This window comes from Rattus norvegicus, chromosome 10, assembly GCF_036323735.1.
Source record: "Rattus norvegicus strain BN/NHsdMcwi chromosome 10, GRCr8, whole genome shotgun sequence".
In the NCBI taxonomy this organism is placed as follows: Eukaryota; Metazoa; Chordata; class Mammalia; order Rodentia; family Muridae; genus Rattus; species Rattus norvegicus.
Window position 1 is genome coordinate 58,800,933 of NC_086028.1, and position 20,961 is coordinate 58,821,893.

The following is a 20,961-nucleotide window of genomic DNA, read 5'->3' on the forward strand; positions in this document are numbered from 1 at the left end:
TAGATCAGTGGAATAGAATTGAACATCCAGAAAAGAACCCACACACCTATGGTTACATGGTCTTTGACAAAGAAGCTAAAATCATCCAGTGGAAAAAAGATATAGCATTTTCAACAAATGGTGCTGGTTCAACTGGAAGTCAGCATGTAGAAGAATGCAAATTGTCCCATTCTTCTCTCCTTGTACAAAGCCCAAGTACAAGTGGATCAGAGACCTCCACATACAGATACACTGAAACTAATAGAGAAGAAAGTGAGGAAGAGCCTGGAACACATAGACATGGGGGAAATTTTCCTGAACCGAACACCAATGGCTTATGTCCTAAGATCAAGAGTCAACAAATGGGACCTCATAAAATTGCAAAACTTCTGTAAGGCAAAGGACACTATCAATAGGGAAAAAACAGCAACCAACAGATTGGGGAAAGATCTTTACCAATCCTACACCCAATAGAGAGCTAATATCCAATATATACAAAGAACTCAAGAAGTTAGACTCCAGAGAATCAAATAATTCTATTAAAAATGGGGTACAGAGCTAAACAAAGAATTCTTAACTGAGGATTTTCAAATGGCCGAGAAGCACCTAAAGAAATGTTCAATATCCTTAGTCATCAGGGAAATGCAAATCAAAACAATCCTGACATTTTACCTCACTCCAGTCAGAATGGCTAAGATTTAAAAAAAAAACTCAGGAGAAAGAGGAACACTTCTCCATTGTTGGTGGGATTGCAAGCTGGTACAAAACCACTCTGGAAATCAGTGTGGAAGTTCCTCAGAAAGTGGACATAGTACTACCTGAGGACCCAGATATGCCACTCCTGGGCATACACCCAAAAAATGCTCCAAGATATAACAAGGACACATGCTCCACTATGTTCATAGCAACCTTATTTATAATAGCCAGAAGCTGGAAAGAACCCAGATGACCTTCAACAGAGGAATGGATAATGAAAATGTGGTACATTTACACAATGGAGTACTGCTCAGCTATTAAAAACAACGACTTCATGAAATTCTTAGGCAAATGGATAGAACTAGAAAATATCATCCCGAGTGAAGTGACCCAATCACAAAATAACACACATAGTATATACTCACTGATAAGTGGATATTAGACCAAAAGCTTGGAATAACTATGAAAAAAATTCACAGACCCTATGAAGCCCAAGAAGAAGGAATACCAAAATGTGGATGCTTCACTCCTTCTTAGAAGGGAGAATACAATAGTCATGGGAGGGAATACAGGGACAAAGAGTGAAGCAGGGATTGAAGAAAAAGTCATCCAAAGACTGCCCCACCTGGGGATCCATCCCACATGCAGCCACCAAACACAATTACTATTGCTGATAACAAGAAGTGCTTGCTGACAGGAACCTGATATGGATGTCTCCTGAGAGGCTCTGCCAGAACCTTATTAATACAGAACCTTATTAATACAGAGCCTTATTAATACAATGGTTGCAGCTAACCATTGGACTAAACACACGGACCCCAGTGGAGAAGTTAGGAAAAGGACTGAAGGAACTGAAGGGGCTTGCGATCTCATAGAAATAAAAACACTCTCAACCAACAAAAGCCCCCAGAATTCCCAGGGACTAAACCACCAACCAATGAGTATACATATAGGGAACCATGGCTCCAGTCGCCTATGTAGCGGAGAATGGTATTGTCCAGCATCAATAGGAGGAGAAGCCCTTGGTCCTGTGAAGGCTTATTTCACTAGTGTAGGGAATGTCAAGGTGTTGAGGTGGAAGTCCATGAGTGGGAGTGGGAGCATATTCATAGAAGCAGGGGGAGGAGAAAAGGGTAATGGGAGGGGGAAGGAAATAACATTTGAAATGTAAATACATAGAATATCCAATAAATTTTTTTTAAAAACGAGAAAATTAAAAAAGGAAGGATGTTTTCTGAGAAGTGGTGAGTAAAGAACTTTTTCAACAATGAAAAGTTTTGTTTAAAAAAATGAGTATAAATGGTTTTATGTGCCTATACATATGAGTCAGTGCAATGCAGATGTGAGCTCTTATGTGCTGCTTCTCAGAGTTATTGGCTCAAATATGATTTATGCTTCTTCATTTCATAAGTTAATTGTTTAATATTTTAAGAAGAATAAGCACAAGACTTGGGTATTTAAGTCAAGTCAGTTTTGACATGGGAAGATAAAATATCATTAATGCCTGAATTGTGGTAATTTTAAAAAGAAATTTAATTAAACAATTTTACATTATCCTGACCAAGGTCAAGCAAACTGCCCTAGAAAGTAATTGGAACTCACTTTTCCATCAACTACACAAGACTACTACTTAGTGTACAGCTTTTGAGGAGAGATGTAAGTTAACATCTAACCCTACCTGGAATTTGCACTAACTGTCAAAAGAATCATTCATGTCATATTGGAGTTGAACTTTCCTAAAGTTGTCAGAATCTGGCTTTCCATGATCCTATTATATTAGACTGAAAAGTGACCACAGACATGATGCAAACCTTGATTCAGAGCATTATCTGTGACTACAGTCTCAGACAATCTGAGTCATAGACAAAATCATACTCAAAGAAAGGAATATGTGTATATGATAATCAATAGGTATACTCAAACCTAATTAGAGATTCTTCTGAGCCCTGCAAACACTGTCCAGTTGGGAAATGGATTGCTAGGTGTGCTGTATATGACACACTCAACCTCGAATTGGCAAATTGTGTGAGATGCAGTTATTCTATACACTAGTGCTATTTTTGGAGACACATTAAAATTGAAAAACCCTGAATAATTTCACTTGATAAGTGAGTTTTATGATGGGAAGAAAGGATATACACTAATACTCATATGTCAATGTTAAAATATTACTGAATACATTATTTTTAAATCCCAATGTTTACCATCATAGGCAGAAAAGAATTTTCTTCTTGCAAAGAACTCTAATTAGGGCTCCCTTTATGTCTCTGTTCCTCAGGCTGTAGATGAAGTTGTTTATGAGGTTTAATAGTTCTCTGGTGGAATTTTTTGGGTAACGTCAGTATACTATCATATCATCTGCAAATAGTGATGTTTTTACTTCTTCCTTTCCAATTTGTACTCCTTTGGCATTCTTTTGTTGTGCAGTAGCTCTGGCTAGAACTTCGAGTATTATAATGAATAAGTAGGGGTAGATTGGGCATCCTTGTCTCGTCCCTGATTTTACTGGGATTGCTTCAAGTTTTTCTCCATTTAGTTTGATGCTGGCTACTGGTTTCCTGTATATTGCTTTTACTATGTTTAAATATGGGCCTTGAATTCCTTATCTTTTCAGGACTTTTAACATGAAGGGGTGTTGAGTTTTGTTGAACGGTCTCTCAGAATCTAATGAAATGCTTGTAAGTTTTTTTCTTTGAGTTTGTTTACATAGTGGATTATGTTGATGGATTTCTGTATATTTAGCCAATCCTGTATCCCTTGATCATGATGAATGATCGTTTTGATGTGTTCTAGGATTTGGTTTGTGAGAATTTTATTGAGTATTTTTGTGTCGATATTTGTAAGGGAATTTCATCTGAAGTTCTCTTTCTTTTTGGGTCTTTTTGTGGTTTAGCTATAAGCATAATTTTGCCTTCATAGAAAGAATTGGGTAGGGAAAACACCAAACCCCATCTGGAACCCTGGTGCACGGAAGCTCCGGGAAAGGGCAGCACAGATCTTCCTGGTTGTTGCCCCCGTGGAGAGCTCATAAGCAACACCCCACGAGCAAACTTGAGCCTCAGGACCACAGGTAAGACAAACCTTCCTGCTCCAAACAACCTGCTTGGTGAATTCAGGACACACAGAGGCAAAATTCCTCTAGGACCGAACACTTCCGGTTTTTAGCGGGATTCCCAAACCCGCGGATCCCTGCCCGCAGCAGCTCACTGCTCCCAAACCCCATGGGAGAGAGAGCTCACAGCCTGGACAGGTGGGCACTCCTGAGACTGCAGAGCGGAAGAGACCAACAACACTGCCCACCCCTGCCCACATCCCTGGCCCAAGAGGAAACTGTATATGGCCTCTGGGTTCCTGGAGATAAGGGCACAGCAGCAGCAGGTTCCCTGCGTCTGAGACACCGCCGGAACCTGAGGGGACCAACCAGATAAACAGATCTCTGCACCCAAATACCGTGGGAGGGAGAGCTAAACCTTCAGAGAGGCAGACGCGCCTGGGAAACCAGAAGAGACTACACTCTGCCCACATCTCTGACTCCAGAGGAAAACACCAAATGCCATCTGGAACCCTGGTGCACGGAAGTTCCTGGAAAGGGTGGCGCAGATCTTCCTGGTTGCTGCCCCTGCGGAGAGCTCATAAGCAGCACCCCATGAGCAAACTTGAGCCTCGGGATCACAGGTAACACAAACCTTCCTACTCCAAGCGACCTGCCTAGTGAACTCAAGACACAGGCCCACAGGAACAGCTGAAGACCTGCAGATAGGAAAAACTACACGCCCGAAAGCAGAACACTCTGTTCCCATAACTGGCTGAAAGAAAACAGGAAAACAGGTCTACAGCACTCCTGATACACAGGCTTATAGGACAGTCTAGCCACTGTCAGAAATAGCAGAAAAAGTAACACTAGAGATAATCTGATGGTAAGAGGCAAGTGCAGGAACCCAAGCAACAGAAACCAAGTCTACATGGCATCATCGGAGCCCAATTCTCCCACCAAAGCGAACACTGAATATCCAAACACACTAGAAAAGCAAGATCTAGTTTCAAAATCATATTTGATCATGATGCTGGAGGACTTCAAGAAAGACATGAAGAACTCCCTTAGAGAAACACAGGAAAACATAAACAAGTAGAAGTCTACAGAGAGGAATCACAAAAATCCCTGAAAGAATTCCAGGAAAACACAATCAAACAGTTGAAGGAATTAAAAATGGAAATAGAAGCAATCAAGAAAGAACACATGGAAACAACCCTGGATACTGAAAACCAAAGGAAGAGACGAGGAGCCGTAGATACCAGCTTCACCAACAGAATACAAGAGATAGAAGAGAGAATCTCAGGAGCAGAAGATTCCATAGAAATCAACTCAACTGTCAAAGATAATGTAAAGTGGAAAAAGCTACTGGTCCAAAACATACAGGAAATCCAGGACTCAATGAGAAGATCAAACCTAAGGATAATAGGTATAGAAGAGAGTGAAGACTCCCAGCTCAAAGGACCAGTAAATATCTTCAACAAAATCATAGAAGAAAACTTCCCTAACCTAAAGAAAGAGATACCCATAAGCATACAAGAAGCCTACAGAACTCCAAATAGATTGGACCGGAAAGGAAATTCCTCCTATCACATAATAGTCAAAACACCAAAGCGCAAAATAAAGAAAGAATATCAAAAGCAGTAAGGGAAAAAGGTCAAGTAACATATGAAGGTAGAGCTATCAGAATTACACCAGACTTTTCACCAGAGACTATGAAAGCCTGAAGATCCTGGACAGATGTCATACAGATCCTAAGAGAACACAAATGCCAGTCCAGGTTACTGTATCCTGCAAAACTCTCAATTAACATATATGGAGAAACCAAGATATTCCATGACAAAACCAAATTTATGCAATATCTTTCTACAAATCCAGCCCTACAAAGAATAATAAATGGTAAAGCCCAATATAAGGAGGCAAACTACACCTTAGAAAAAGCAAGAAACTAATCGTCTTGGCAACAAAACAAAGAGAAGAAAAACACACAAACATAACCTCATATCCAAATATGAATATAACAAGAAGCAATAATCACTATTCCTTAAAATCTATCAACATCAATGATCTCAACTCCCCAATAAAAAGACATAGATTGACAAACTGGATACGCAACGAGGACCCTGCATTCTGCTGCCTACAGGAAACACACCTCAGAGACAAAGACAGACACTATCTCAGAGTGAAAGGCTGGAAAACAACTTTCCAAGCAGATGGTCGGAAGAAGCAAGCTGGAGTAGTCATTCTAATATCAAATAAAATCAGTTTTCAACTAAAAGTCATCAAAAAAGATAAGGAAGGACATTTCATATTCATCAAAGGAAAAATCCACCAAGATGAACTCTCAGTCCTAAATATCTATGCCCCAAATACAAGGGCACCTAAATACGTAAAAGAAGCCTTATTAAAGCTCAAAACATACATTGAACCTCACATAATAATAGTAGAAGATTTCAACACCCCACTCTCATCAACGGACAGATCATGGAAACAGAAATTAAACAGAGACGTAGACAGACTAAGATAAGTCATGAACCAAATGGACTTAACAGATATTTATAGAACATTCTATCCTAAAGTAAAAGGATATACATTCTTCTCAGTTCCTCATGGTACTTTCTCCAAAATTGACCATATAATTGGTCAAAAAAAGGCCTCAACAGGTACAGAAAGATAGAAATAATCCCATGCGTGCTATCAGACCACCAAGGCCTAAAGCTGGTCTTCAATAACAATAAGGGAAGAACGCCCATATATGCGTGGAAGTTGAACAATGCTCTACTCACTGATAACCTGGTCAAGGAAGAAATAAAGAAAGAAATTAAAGACTTCTTAGAATTTAATGAAAATGAAGGTACAACATACCCAAACTTATGGGACACAATGAAAGCTGTGCTAAGAGGAAACTCATACCACTGAGTGCCTGCAGAAAGAAACAGGAAAGAACACATGTCACCAGCTTGACAGCACACCTAAAAGCTCTAGAACAAAAAGAAGCAAATACATCCAGGAGGAGTAGAAGACAGGGAATAATCAAACTCAGAGCTGAAATCAACCAAGTAGAAACAAAAAGGACCATAGAAAGAATCAACAGAACCAAAAGTTGGTTCTTTGAGAAAAGCAACAAGATAGATAAACCCTTAGCCAGACTAACGAGAGGACACAGAGAGTGTATCCAAATTAACAAAATCAGAAATGAAAAGGGAGACATAACTACAGAATCAGAGGAAATTCAAAAAATCATCAGATCTTACTATAAAAGCCTATATTCAACAAAACTTGAAAATCTGCAGGAAATGGACAATTTCCTAGACAGATACCAGGTACCAAAAGTTAAATCAGGAACAGATAAACCAGTTAAACAACCCCATAACTCCTAAGGAAATAGAAGCGGTCATTAAAGGTCTCCCAACCAAAAAGAGCCCAGGCCCAGACAGGTTTAGTGCAGAATTCTATCAGACCTTCATAGACGACCTCATACCAATACTATCCAAACTATTCCACAAAATTGAAACAGATGGAGCACTACCGAATTCCTTCTATGAAGCCACAATTACTCTTATACCTAAACCACACAAAGACCCAACAAAGAAAGAGAACTTCAGACCAATTTCCCTTATGAATAGCGGCACACAAATACTCAATAAAATTCTGGCAAACCGAATCCAAGAGCACATCAAAACAATCATCCACCATGATCAAGTAGGCTTCATCCCAGGCATGCAGGGATGGTTTAATATACGGAAAACCATCAACGTGATCCATCATATAAACAAACTGAATGAACAAAACCACATGATCATTTCCCTAGATGCTGAGAAAGCATTTGACAAAATTCAACACCCCTTCATGATAAAAGTCCTGGAAAGAATAGGTACTCAAGGGCCATACCTAAACATAGTAAAAGCCATATACAGCAAACCAGTTTCTAACATTAAACTAAATGGAGAGAAACTTGAAGCAATCCCACTAAAATCAGGGACTAGACAAGGCTGACCACTCTCCCCCTACTTATTCAATATAGTTCTTGAAGTTCTAGCCAGAGCAATCAGACAACAAAAGGAGGTCAAGGGGATACAGACTGGAAAAGAAGAAGTCAATATATCACTATTTGCAGATGATATGATAGTATATTTAAGTGATCCCAAAAGTTCCACCAGAGAACAACTAAAGCTGATAAACAACTTCAGCAAATTGGCTGGATATAAAATTACCTCAAATAAATCAGTAGCCTTCCTCTACACAAAAGAGAAACAAGCCGAGAAAGAAATTAGGGAAACGGCATCCTTCATAACAGACCCAAATAATATAAAGTACCTTGGTGTGACTTTAACCAAGCAAGTCAAAGATTTGTACAATAAGAACTTCAAGCCTCTGAAGAAGGAAATTGAAGAAGACTTCAAAAGATGGAAAGATCTCCCATGCTCATGGATTGCCAGGATTAATATAGTAAAAATGGCCATTTTACCAAAAGCAATGTACAGATTCAATGCAATCCCCATCAAAATACCCATCATTTCTTCAAAGAGTTAGACAGAACAATTTGCAAATTCATCTGGAATAACAAAAAACCCAGGATAGCTAAAACTATCCTCAACAATAAAAGGACTTCAGGGGGAATCACTATCCCTGAACTCAAGCAGTATTACAGAGCAATAGTGATAAAAACTGCATGGTATTGGTACAGAAACAGACAGATAGACCAATGGAACAGAATTGAAGACCCAGAAATGAACCCAAACACCTATGGGCACTTGATTTTTGACAAAGGAGCCAAAACTATCAAATGGAAAAAAGATAGCATTTTCAGCAAATGGTGCTGGTTCAACTAGAGGTCAACATGTAGAAGAATGCAGATCGATCCATGCTTATCTCCCTGTACAAAGCTTAAGTCCAAGTGGATCAAGGACCTCCACATCAAACCAGAGACACTCAAACTAATAGAAGTAAAACTAGGGCAGCATCTCGAACACATGGGCACTGGAAAAAATTTCCTGAACAACACACCAATGGCTTATGCTCTAAGATCCAGAATCGACAAATGGGATCTCATAAAACTGCAAAGCTTCTGTAAGGCAAAGGACACTGTGGTTCGGACAAAACGGCAACCAACAGATTGGGAGAAGATCTTTACCAATACTACAACAGATAGAGGCCTTATATCCAAAATATACAAAGAACTCAAGAAATTAGACTGCAGAGACAAATAACCCTATTAAAAAATGGGGTTCATAGCTAAACAAAGAATTCACATCTGAGGAATGCTGAATGGCTGAGAACCACCTAAAGAAATGTTCAACATCTTTAGTCATAAGGGAAATGCATATCAATACAACAGTGAGATTTCACCTCACACCAGTGAGAATGGCTAAGATCAAAAACTCAGGTGACAGCAAATGCTGGCGAGGATGTGGAGAAAGAGGAACACTCCTCCATTGTTGGTGAGATTGCAGACTGGTACAACCATTCTGGAAATCAGTCTGGAGGTTCCTTAGAAAATTGGACATTGGATTACCTGAGGACACAGCTATACCTCTCTTGGGCATATACCCAAAAGATGTCCCAACATATAAAAAAGACACATGCTCCACTATGTTCATAGCAGCCTTATTTATAATAGCCAGAAGCTGGAAAGAACCCAGATGTCCTTCAACAGAGGAATGGATACAGAAAATGTGGTACATCTACACAATGGAATATTACTCAGCTATCAAAAACAATGCCTTTATGAAATTCATAGACAAATTTTTGGAACTGGAAAATATCATCCTGAGTGAGGTAACCCAATCACAGAAAAACACATGGTATGCACTCATTGATAAGTGGCTATTAGCCCAAATGCTTGAATTACCCTAAATGCATAGAACACATGAAACTCAAGATGGAATGATCAAAATGTGAATGCTTCACTCCTTCTTTAAAAGGCGAACAAGAATACCCTTGGCAGGGAATAGAGAGGCAAAGATTAAAACAGAGACAGAAGAAACACCCATTCAGAGGCTGCCCCACATGTGGCCCATACATATACAGCCACCCAATTAGAAAATATGAATGAAGCAAAGAAGTGCAGGCCGACAGGAGCTGGATGTAGATCTCTCCTGAGAGACACAGCCAGAATACAGTAAATACAGAGGTGAATGCCAGCAGCAAACCACTGAACTGTGAACAGGACCCCTGGTGAAGGAATCAGAGAAGGAACTGGATGAGCTTGAAGGGGCTTGAGACCCCATATGAGCAACAATGCCAAGCAACCAGAACTTCCAGGGACTAAGCCACTACCTAAAGAGTATACATGGACTGACCCTGGACTCTGACCTCATAGATAGCAGTGAATATTCCTAGTAAGATCATCAGTGGAAGGGGAAGCCCTTGATCCTGCTAAGACTGAACCCCAGTGAACGTGATTGTTGGGGGGAGGGTATCAATTGGGGGAGGATGGGGAGGGGAACACCCATAAAGAAGGGGAGGGGAAACGTTAGGGGGATGTTGGCCAGGAAACCGGGAAAGGGAATAACACTCGAAATGTAAATTAGAAATACTCAAGTTAATAAAAAAATAAATAAAAAAGAATGAATTGGGTAGTGCTTCTTCTGTTTCTATTTTATGAAATACTTTGCACAGTCTTGGTATTAGGTCTTCTATGAAGGTCTGATAGAATTCTGTACTAAACCAATCTGGTCCCACAGTACTTTCAGACAGGAACAATCATGGGTCAGATCTTTGACTGTGGGATGGCAAACCAATCCCTCACTTGTAGTCCAGTATTTCTTCTGTAGGTGAGCTCTACAAATTCCCTGTCTCTAGTGTAGAACATTTCATCTAACGTCCCTCCTTTTGACTCCTTTGTCATTCTTGGAAACATTGGTTTATACCAGGTTATTATATTGTTAATAAATATAGAAACAAAACTTTTCCTTTATTGAACAAGGCCATAAAATTATAAGTAACAACTGCAATTTATCCTAAGCTTGATTTATCAGGCTTACACTCATCTGTAAGTATTATGACTGAGCATTAAAAGGTATTAATGTATCTTAATGCAGGGCAATTTGCCTGGTTTGACTCATATTTTATCTATTCTCATTGTAAACATCCTGAAACTACAAAGTGCTGCCAGCCTGAGAAGAGGTTATTACATTCTTGGTTGGTTGTTTAAGTTAAAATGATTTGTAAAATTTTAGGAATGAGGACATTGGAATGATGAAAATAAAATCATTATTATCTTATGCTTAACCTGTAACCCTGGGCACACTAGAAAAATAAGTATGCCCAGGACTGTACCCCTTGAAATCATGAATGCTTTTGAATCTATATGAATAAAGAAAATTTCAGATTGCTAATCAGTCAGAAGTTGCAAAGCATCCTAATCTTGGTTTCTGAGTCTCACCTCCCCTCACCTGTTCCTTACATCTGCCCTGGAACCTGTTCACTCCAGGAGCTGGCCCCCACAATGAGAGCATGGAGCTTTAGTCAGTCATCATCTGTCACCAGGCAAGGGTCCTAGTGGTGGGACTGGGAGACCACCTGAGCCACAAATCCTATATCAGTCCTGCCTACAAGTTGTTCTGAGCCAATGTGGCTCAGAGATTAGTGGTGTTGCAAACAAATGACTGGTAAAACTTTGGCCCCTAGCCACTGGGATGAAGCTTATGCCTGACATTCTGTGGATGTCCAAGAACTGAGAGGTGGATAACTCAGAGATCTAGGATAGAATTGAATACAAATGACCAAAACAAAGTCAAAGAAATTATTCCTAATGATATTCTGCTATACCAATAGTGCCTAGCTTAATCATCATCAGAGAGGCTTTCTCTGGCAGTTGATTGGAGCACATGCCAATTAGGTAGAGCTCAGGGATCCCTTGAGAACATGGGGAGGAAAGATTTTCATAGATAGGAAGGTAGAAGACATGAAGAGAACATGGCACACAGAAACAACTAAGCAGGTATACAGGGATTTCCAGACACTGAAGTGGCAATCACAGAGCCTGCATGGGTCTGCATTAGGTCCTCTGCATACATACTGTGGTTGTTTAGTTTAGGTTTCTATGGGACTCCTAACAGTGGGAATGGGGGTATCTTTGCCTCTTTTCTCTGCTCTTGGGACCCTTTTCTTCCTCTTGAGTTGCCTCTTCCAGTATTGATATGAGGGATTGTGTGTAGCTTTATTGCATCTTGTTATGCTGTGTTTGGTTTGTAGCCATGAGAGGCTGTTCTTTTCTGGAGATAAAAAGAGGTTCAGTGGATCTGAGGGAGTGGGGAGCTTGTGGGGAGCCTAGAAAGAATAAAAGGTCGGTAGGCCGCACTTGGGATATATTGTATGAGAAAAGAATAAATAAAAAGAGAAGAAAAAATTACTGATCATTAACAAAGAAACATGCTGTATCATATATACATATTTGCAAAGTATACTGCACTCAACACAGAAATTTGTCTAGCATCACAAAATCTTGGTTTAGCAAGAATGTAAGGAAGGGAGATCTGGTAATACAGTGGCTGTTACCTAATAATTTTCTAGAGTTACATGTGCAAAGCAGAGGGTGGCAATACTGAGTCACTCAGAGGCCCTTCTATAACAGAACCACTTTGCAAAATCCTGTTTAAAAAATAAAAAATATTAAGTAGCATGTTCTTAATGTGGGTCTCATTGCAGAGCTCCATTTTATAATAATAATATACATATGTATACTAGTTAAATTTAAGTAGAAAATTCCATTGGCATCACTATAAAGAACTTTTCTTCCTGCAAAGGAGGGTTATCAAGGCATCTTTCACATCTCTGTTCCTCAGGCTGTAGATGAAGGGATTCAGCATGGGAGTCACCACTGTGCACATCATTGCCATGGCAGTCTCCTTCACTATAGAGCTATTTGTTGATGGACATAAGTACAGACCAAAAATTGTCCCATAGAATAGTGAGACCACAGACAAATGGGACCCACAAGTGGAGAAGATCTTGTGTAAAACATGTGCAGATGAAACATTTAGAATGGAGAAGACAATTTGCACATAGGACACAACAATGAGTAAGAATGGGATGATGCTAACAAGTCCTCCCATGATAAATATCATTAATTCATTAATATGAATGTCAGAGCAGGCCAACTTGAGCAGGGCAGATATGTCACAGAAAAAGTGGTGGATCACATTATCTTCACAGAATGACAATTTAGCCAAGAGTATGGTGTGCAACATGGAATACAGCAGAGTAAATGCCCAGGACAGTACCATCAGACACACACAGAGTTTGGTGCTCATGATGCTCATGTAATGAAGTGGGAAGCAGACAGCTACATAACGGTCATAGGCCATGACCAAAAGAAGGATGCTCTCCAGGTCTCCAAAAACTAATAAAAAGTACATTTGTGTCAGGCAGCCATCATAGGAGATGGATGTGTCCTGGCTCTGCATGTTCTGCAGCAACTTGGGCATTGTGACAGAAGAAAAGCAGAGATCAGAGAAGGACAAGTTGCTGAGAAACAAGTACATGGGTGTGTGGAGATGGGAGTCCAGGAGAATGAGGATGATGATGATGAAGTTTCCCAGGATTGTGGTGAGGTACATGGCCAGGAACAGGGCATAGAACAGGTGCTGGTGCTCTGGGGGGATGGGTAAGCCCAGGAGGATAAATTGGGAGATGACAGTTTGGTTGTTCATTATCATTCTTCCTTTCCAGGACCCTAATTAGAAAATATTCGTGTCCCTTAAGATTCAGGATAAAAGTGAACATATATCTAGGATATATATATATATATATATATATATATATATATATAGTGTGTGTGTATGTGTGTATATATATGTATATATATATGTATTTACTACAATGGATTTATAGTCATCATAGTATTCAAAACTTTTAATGTCTATAATCATTACCATTATTAATATTTTCAACTTTTCTTTAATGAGGTTCAATTACTCATCCTTTCATAGAAAGTTCCATGACATTTTTACTGAGATCCAAAATGGACTAATGCTTTGCTCTCCTGATATATGCTTGTCCTAGGTGACTGTTTTTTGATCATTTTTATTTGCTCTCTGTTATTTTGTATACTGATGCTTTTGAAGAATGTGATTAAACTTTACCATTATAAATTTATATAAATATCATAAACATCTCACATTCTCCAATGCATTAGATTACCCTTTCAAACTCAAATGTGCATGTCCCTATTACATACAGATTTCTGTTTCACTATTAACTAATTATTTTCATTCCATTGCATGTATGACAGGCATCAGAATCTCAAAGCCCCAAGTGAAATTCATGTTTTCATTTTGTTGTTCTCTATAGGATCCCACATTCTCCTCCCTCTCCAGTCTCCCATAGAATAATGGAAGCAATTCAGATTTGAGTCAGAACTGTGTGTCCCTTAAAAACTGTCTTACATAACTCTAGAATTTTGTTGTGAACTGACAAGACAACAACTTATTTTCCTAAATGTCCCTAGCTCTTCTGAGTTTGAGTAAAAGTTTCCATTTGATGATCCTGCTTGCCCTTATTTTATTTTCAGACACAGGAACTAGTGGTTTCTGTTTTCACCACTTATATGCATTATCTTTACTTATATTCTGCTGTTGCTATCACTGCACCTGAGCTGCCCTGCATCCCAGAGAAGGCTAGATTCTGTATAACTTATTAAAACATTGTAATTATCCAGGACGTTTCTAGGAACAGTTTACCTCAGGGATCTTTAATGAAAACAAATTTTAGTCACCAATTTCTCCTTCCTACACTTATGGGAAGGTAAAATTTATACAACAACAAACAAACAAACAAACAAAACAAAGAAAGAAGCAAAAACAGAGTCAAACAAGTCATGAAAAGTCGCAGAGTCATTCCTTATTTAGATAACAATCAAGGCTTCTGCTTGCCTGGATCCCACTTTATTATATGAAATCCTAGTTGTTATATAGATATTTCTTAAATGTCATTAAAATATTTAGACTTTGAGGAAATACTAATCATTTTATCACATGATATACTTCATGCAACAAGATGAAGGAATTAGGGGAAAAGGACAGATGGTTAGAGAAAAAGTTTGCATCTTCTTCTTCTTCAGTTGCAAGTGTGTGTAACTTCTACTCTTCTAAATAACGCCAATATTCTAGACCATTCCTTAAATGTTCCCATTATTAGTCTCTAACACTATGCATTCTTTTGTTTAAGTGACATGAATGGACACCCCCACCCACCCCAAACACATGCTATTCTCTGATTATGGACAAGACTGGCTAATGAATCAGTCACATTTCTTAAAGCTGACAAAACAGAAATGTCAAAAGATCTCAGCCACTTTTTCTGTGATACTATAACTTCGTTTGACTGTGTGCATCTTCACAGACTAACGGTGTTTATTGCAGCTGAATTCAGAGTTTGTGTACTTTGTCATTGTGGATTAGCATTACAGAAATAATGTAGGAAAAATTATGCACTATTTAAAAAGTTGATCTCTTTATTTGTTTCCGACAAGCCTTAAATATGCAACACTGCTACATTTGTGTTCTGAATACTGGGAGGACAGACAAGGGTTACCTTGTCCATTTTCTGCTTATGTAAATGAAAAGTACCCTTGTGTCCATGTTTGTGGACTTCCCTTCTGTTCAGAGGGTGTTTGTTGACAGATCATGAGGAAAAAGGAAGTAGAAGTGGTGAACAGGGTTCAAACATATGAGTATGACAGAAGGATAGTCAGAGATCACTGCAGTGAGACAAGTCTACTTTATTTATTGTTTCAGTATAGGGTATGCAAGAGCTTTTTAGGGTGGCAATCAGAAAGAGCTAATTGACCATAGCATCATGCTTGTGCAAAGGCTGATTGGTCACACTCAGCACCTAATTATCATGCAGGTGGGAAACTAGCTCAGGGCTTGTGTGCAGCCCTGAAACAGCACATGAAAAATTACAGGGGAATTGATTCTAACAATTGGCACACTTACATATCACCTTGAATTCTGTAGAATCCTTGAGCTTGTTTGAGGAGCTTTCATAGTATATTTAAACGATCACCTAGATGATATTAACATCACACTTGAAGGACTACACTTAGCTGTTGTGACCTCATACAATACCAGTAAAACAGATTTGTGAACTTGTGGAGATAAAATATTATCATTCTGGGGAGAACATTGTTCAGAGCTTGTGAAGACTCCACTGATAAAAGTATAGTGAACACCCTTCAGCACAATAGCAATGAAGTCCATTTCCCAGGAATGCTCTTGTGTTGAAATGGTAGGATATTGAGTGAAAAAGGATATAATGAGTAATTATAATGAACCCATCAATATGAATGAGGTTATATGAGGACCATAATAATTATACAGTGTGTTGAAGTCTTGGAGACAGAAAAGAAGAATGTTATCATACCTGGAAAACTGTCTCACATCACACTGGCGATTTATGTGGATTCACATCAAGACACATGCTTATTTTCTTGAATGTACAGTTCTGCTGAGGTTGAGTAAAAATTTCTTGGTCAAGATTCTGTTAACTGTTATTTTATTTGCAGTCACAGGAACCACCAGCCATTGTAGTTGTCACCTATCTGCACTATCCCTACTTTCATACTCCTGTTATCACCTCTGTGCCTTGTGGGTCATGCATCCCAGAGGAGTTCAGATTCTGTATATCTCATTAAGGGCAAAGTAATTACCCAGGACCTTTTTTAAAGAAAAATTGACTTCAGGGATCTCTAGTGGAGACCAATTATACTCACCACTGCATATATTTCCTACACTGCGGGAAAGGTACAATTTGAAGAACAATAACAAACAAAACAAATAAATAAATAACAGCAATAAGAAAGACAAATTTGTAAAAAGATGTATATTTATTGTCTGTTCACAAGATGAAGAGAGATTCTGTTGACTGGAGTTCACTTTAATAGGCTGGGTAAGGAAGGGTGAATGAAAACCTCCTATTTTATCAGTCATTATTCTTTTTTTTTTTGACATTTTTTCACTTTATTAACTTGGGTATTTCTTACTTACATTTTGATTGTTATTCCCTTTACCGGTTGCCGGGCCAACATCCCCCTAGCCCCTCCCCCTTCCCTTCTCTATGGGTGTACCCCTCCCCATCCTCCCCCATAACCGCCCTCCTCCGAACAATCATGTTCACTGGGGTTTCAGTCTTGGCAGGACCAAGGACTTACCCTTCCACTGGTGCTCTTACTAGGCTATTCATTGCTACCTATGAGGTTGGAGCCCAGGGTCAGTCCATGTATATATAGTCTTTGGGTAGTGGCTTAGTCCCTGGAAGCTCTGGTCGGTTGGCGTTGTTGTTCATATGGGGTCTCAAGCTCCTTCAAGCTCTTTCAGTCCTTTCTAAGATTCCTTCAACTGGGGTCCCGTTCTCAGTTCAGTTGTTTAATGATGGCATTCGCCTATGTATTTGCGGTATTCTGGGTGTGTCTCTCAGGAGAGATCTACATCCGGTTCCTGTCGGCCTGCATTTCTTTGCTTCATCCATCTTATCTAGTTTGGTGGCTGTATATGTATGGGCCACAAGTGGGGCAGGCTCTGAATGGGTGTTCCTTCTGCCTCTGTTCCAAACTTTGCTTCCCTATTCCCTCCCAAGGGTATTCTTGTTCACTTTTTAAAGAAGTAGTGAAGCATTCATATTTTGGACATCCTTCTTGAATTTCAAGTGTTCTGTGCATCTAGGGTAATTCAAGCATTTGGACTAATATCCACTTATCAATGAGTGCATACCATGTGTGTTTTTCTGTGATTGGGTTACCTCACTCAGGATGATATTTTCCGGTTCCATCCATTTGCCTATGAATTTCATAAAGTCATTGTTTTTGATAGCAGAGTAGTATTCCATTGTGTAGATGTGCCACATTTTCTGTATCCATTCCTCTGTTGAAGGGCATCTGGGTTCTTTCCAGCTTCTGGCTATTATAATTAAGACTGCTATGAACATAGTGGAACATGTGTCCTTGTTATATGTTGGGACATCTTTTGGGTATATGGCCAAGAGTTGTATAGCTGGGTCCTCAGGAAGTTCAATGTCCAATTTTCTGAGGAACCTCCAGACTGATTTCCAGAATGGTTGTACCAGTCTGCAATCCCACCAACAATGGAAGAGTGTTCCTCTTTCTCCGCATCCTTGCCAGCATTTTCTGTCACCTGAGTTTTTGATCTTAGCCATTCTCACTGGTGTGAGGTGAAATCTCAGGGTTGTTTTGATTTGCATTTCCCTTATGACTAAAGATGTTGAACATTTCTTTAGGTATTTCTCAGCCATTCAGCATTCTTCAGCTGTGAATTCTTTTTTTAGCACTGAACCCCATTTTTTTTCCGGAGCTGAGGACCGAACTGGGGCCTTGCGCTTGCTAGGCAGGCGCTATACCAGTGAGCTAAATCCCCAACCCCCGAACCCCATTTTTTAATAGGGTTATTTGTCTCCCTGCAGTCTAACTTCTTGAGTTTTTTGTATATTTTGGAAATAAGCTCTCTATCAGTTGTAGGATTGGTAAAGATCTTTCCCGAAGCTGTTGGTTACCATTTTGTCCTAACAACGAGGTTGTTTGCCTTACAGAAGCTTTGCAGTTTTATGAGATCCCATTTGTCGATTCTTGATCTTAGAGCATAAGCCATTGGTGTTTTGTTCAGGAAACTTTCTCCAGTGCCCATGTGTTCGAGATGCTTCCCCAATTTTTCTTCTGTCAGTTTGAGTATATCTGGTTTGATGTGGAGGTCCTTGATCCACTTGGACTTAAGCTTTGTCCTGGGTGATAAACATGGACCAATCTGCATTCTTCTACATGTTGACCTCCAGTTGAACCAGCACCATTTGCTGAAAATGTTATTGTTTTTCCATTGGATGGTTTTGGCTCCTTTGTCAAAAATCAAATGAATATGGTTGTGTGGGATCATTTATGGGTCTTCAATTCTACTCCACTGGTGTATCTGTCTGTCTCTGTACCAATACCATGCAGTTTTTATCACTATTGCTCTGTAATACTGCTTGAGTTCAGGGATAGTGATTCCCCTGGAAGTCCTTTTATTGTTAAGGATAGTTTTAGCTATACTGGGTTTTTTGTTATTCCAGATGAATTTGCAAATTGTTCTGTCTAACTCTCTGAAGAATTGGATTGGTATTTTGATGGGGATTGCATTGAATCTGTAGATCGCTTTTGGTAAAACGGCCATTTTTACTATATTAATCCTGCCAATCCATGAGCATGGGAGATCTTTCCATCTTCTGAGATCCTTTTCAATTTCTTCCTTCAGGGGCTTGAAGTTCTTATCATACAGATATATCACTTGCTTGTTTAAAGTCACACCGAGGTATTTTATATTATTTGGGACTATTATGAAAGATGTTGTTTCCCTAATTTCTTTCTCAGCTTGTTTCTCTTTTACGTAGAGGAATGCTACTGATTTATTTTAGTTAATTTTATACCCAGCCACTTTGCTGAAGGTGTTTATCAGCTTTAGTAGTTCTCTGGTCGAACATTTGGGATCACTTAAATATACTACCATATCATCTGCAAATGGTGATATTTTTGTCTTCTTCTTTTCCCATCTGTATCCCTTTGATCTCCTATTGTTGTCTGATGCCTTTGGCTAGAACTTCCAGAACTATAATGAATAAGTAGGGAGGGAGTGGGCAGCCTTGTCTAGTACCTGATTTTAGTGGGATTGCTTCAAGTTTCTCTGCACGTAGTTTAATGTTAGCTACTGGTTTGCTGTATATGGCTTTTACTGTGTTTAGGTATGGCCCTTGAGTTCCTATTCTTTCCAGGACTTTTATCATGAAGGGGTGTTGAATTTTGTCAAATGCTTTCTCAGCATCTAATGAAATGATCATATGGTTTTATTCATTCAGTTTGTTTATATATTGGATCACGTTGATGGTTTTCCGTATATTAAACCATCCCTGCATGCCTGGGATGAAGCCTACTTGATCATGTTGGATGATTGTTTTGATGTGCTCTTGGATTCGGTTTTCCAGAATTTTCTTGAGTATTTTTGTGTCGATATTCATAAGGAAAATTGTTCTGAAGTTCTCTTTCTTTGTTGGGTCTTTGTGTGGTTTAGGTATAAGAGTAATTGTGGCTTCATAGAAGGAATTCAGTAGCACTCCGTCTGTTTCAATTTTGTGCAATAGTTTGGATAGTATTGGTTATGAGTTCTTCTATGAAGGTCTGATAGAACTCTGCACTGAACCCATCTGCACCTGGGCTCTTTTTGGTTGGGATACCTTTAATGACTGTTTCTATTTTGTTAGGAGTTATGGGTTGTTTAAATGTTTAGTCTCTTCCTGATTTAACTTTGGTACCTGGTATCTGTCTAGGAAATTGTCCATTTCCTGCAGATTTTTAAGTTTTGTTGAATATAGGCTTTTGTAATAGGATCTGATGATTTTTTGAATTTCCTCTGATTCTGTTTTTATGTCTCCCTCTGTATTTCTGATTTTGTTAATTTGGACACACTCTGTGTGTCCTCTGGTTAGTATGGCTAAGGGTTTATCTATCTTGTTGATTTTCTCAAAGACCAGCTTTTGGTTCTGTTGATTCTTTGTATGGTCCTTTTTGTTTCTACTTGGTTGATTACAGATCTGAGTTTGATTATTTCCTGTCTTCTACTCCTCCTGGATATATTTGCTTCTTTTTGTTCTAGAGCTTTTAGGTGTGCTGTCAAGCTGCTTATATATGCTTTCTCCTGTTTCTTTCTGCAGGCACTCAGAGATATGAGTTGTCCTCTTAGCACAGCTTTCATTGTGTCCCATAAGTTTGGGTATGTTGAACCTTCATTTTCCATAAATTCTAAGAAGTCTTTAATTTCTTTATTTCTTCCTTGACCAGGTTATCATTGAGTAGAGCATTGTTCAATTTCCATGTATATGTTGGCATTCTTCCCTTATTGTTATTGAAGACCAGCTTTAGCCCATGGTGGTCTGATAGGATGCATGGGATTATTTCCATCTTTCTGTCTGTTGAGGCCTGTTTTATGACCAATAATCTGGTCAATTTTGGAGAAAGTACCCTGAGGTGGTGAGAAGAAGGTATATCCTTTTGTTTTAGGGTAGGAGATTCTATAGCTATCTGTTAAGTCCATTTGGTTTATGACTTTTCTTAGTCTGTCTATGTCTCTGTTTAATTTCTGTTTCCATGATCTGTCCATTGATGAGAGTGAGGCGTTGAAATCTTCTACTATTATTGTGTGAGGTACAATGTGTGCTTTGAACTTTAGCAAGGTTTCTTTTATGTATGTAGATGCCCTTGTATTTGGAGCGTAGAT

General features: G+C 39.1%; 1 protein-coding gene and 1 pseudogene across 2 annotated transcripts; both read right to left on the reverse strand.

Moving 5' to 3' along the window:
- Positions 2,882-2,962, reverse strand: Olr1484-ps (olfactory receptor pseudogene 1484; annotated as a pseudogene).
- Positions 2,882-13,368, reverse strand: Or1e23 (olfactory receptor family 1 subfamily E member 23). Of its 2 annotated transcripts, XM_017597113.1 has the most exons (2): positions 12,472-13,368; positions 2,882-2,932 (listed from the first exon to the last, which is right to left on the reverse strand). In XM_017597113.1, exons 1-2 carry the CDS (start codon positions 13,366-13,368, stop codon positions 2,882-2,884), a joined length of 948 nt encoding a protein of 315 aa, XP_017452602.1. The 2 variants fall into 2 exon arrangements, with proteins under 2 accessions (XP_017452602.1, NP_001000028.1); NM_001000028.1 differs by lacking the exon at positions 2,882-2,932 and having other exon boundaries at positions 12,430-13,368.
- Between the last annotated feature and the right edge of the window lie 7,593 nt (positions 13,369-20,961).

Excerpts from the sequence above, each read along its gene's own strand:
- Or1e23 (XM_017597113.1), bottom strand. The coding sequence starts at position 13,368 with ATGATAATGAACAACCAAACTGTCATCTCCCAATTTATCCTCCTGGGC. Across the intron at positions 2,933-12,471 it reads GGAACAGAGATGTGAAAGAT|GGAGCCCTAATTAGAGTTCT; the intron begins GCCTTGATAACC and ends AGAGACATAAAG.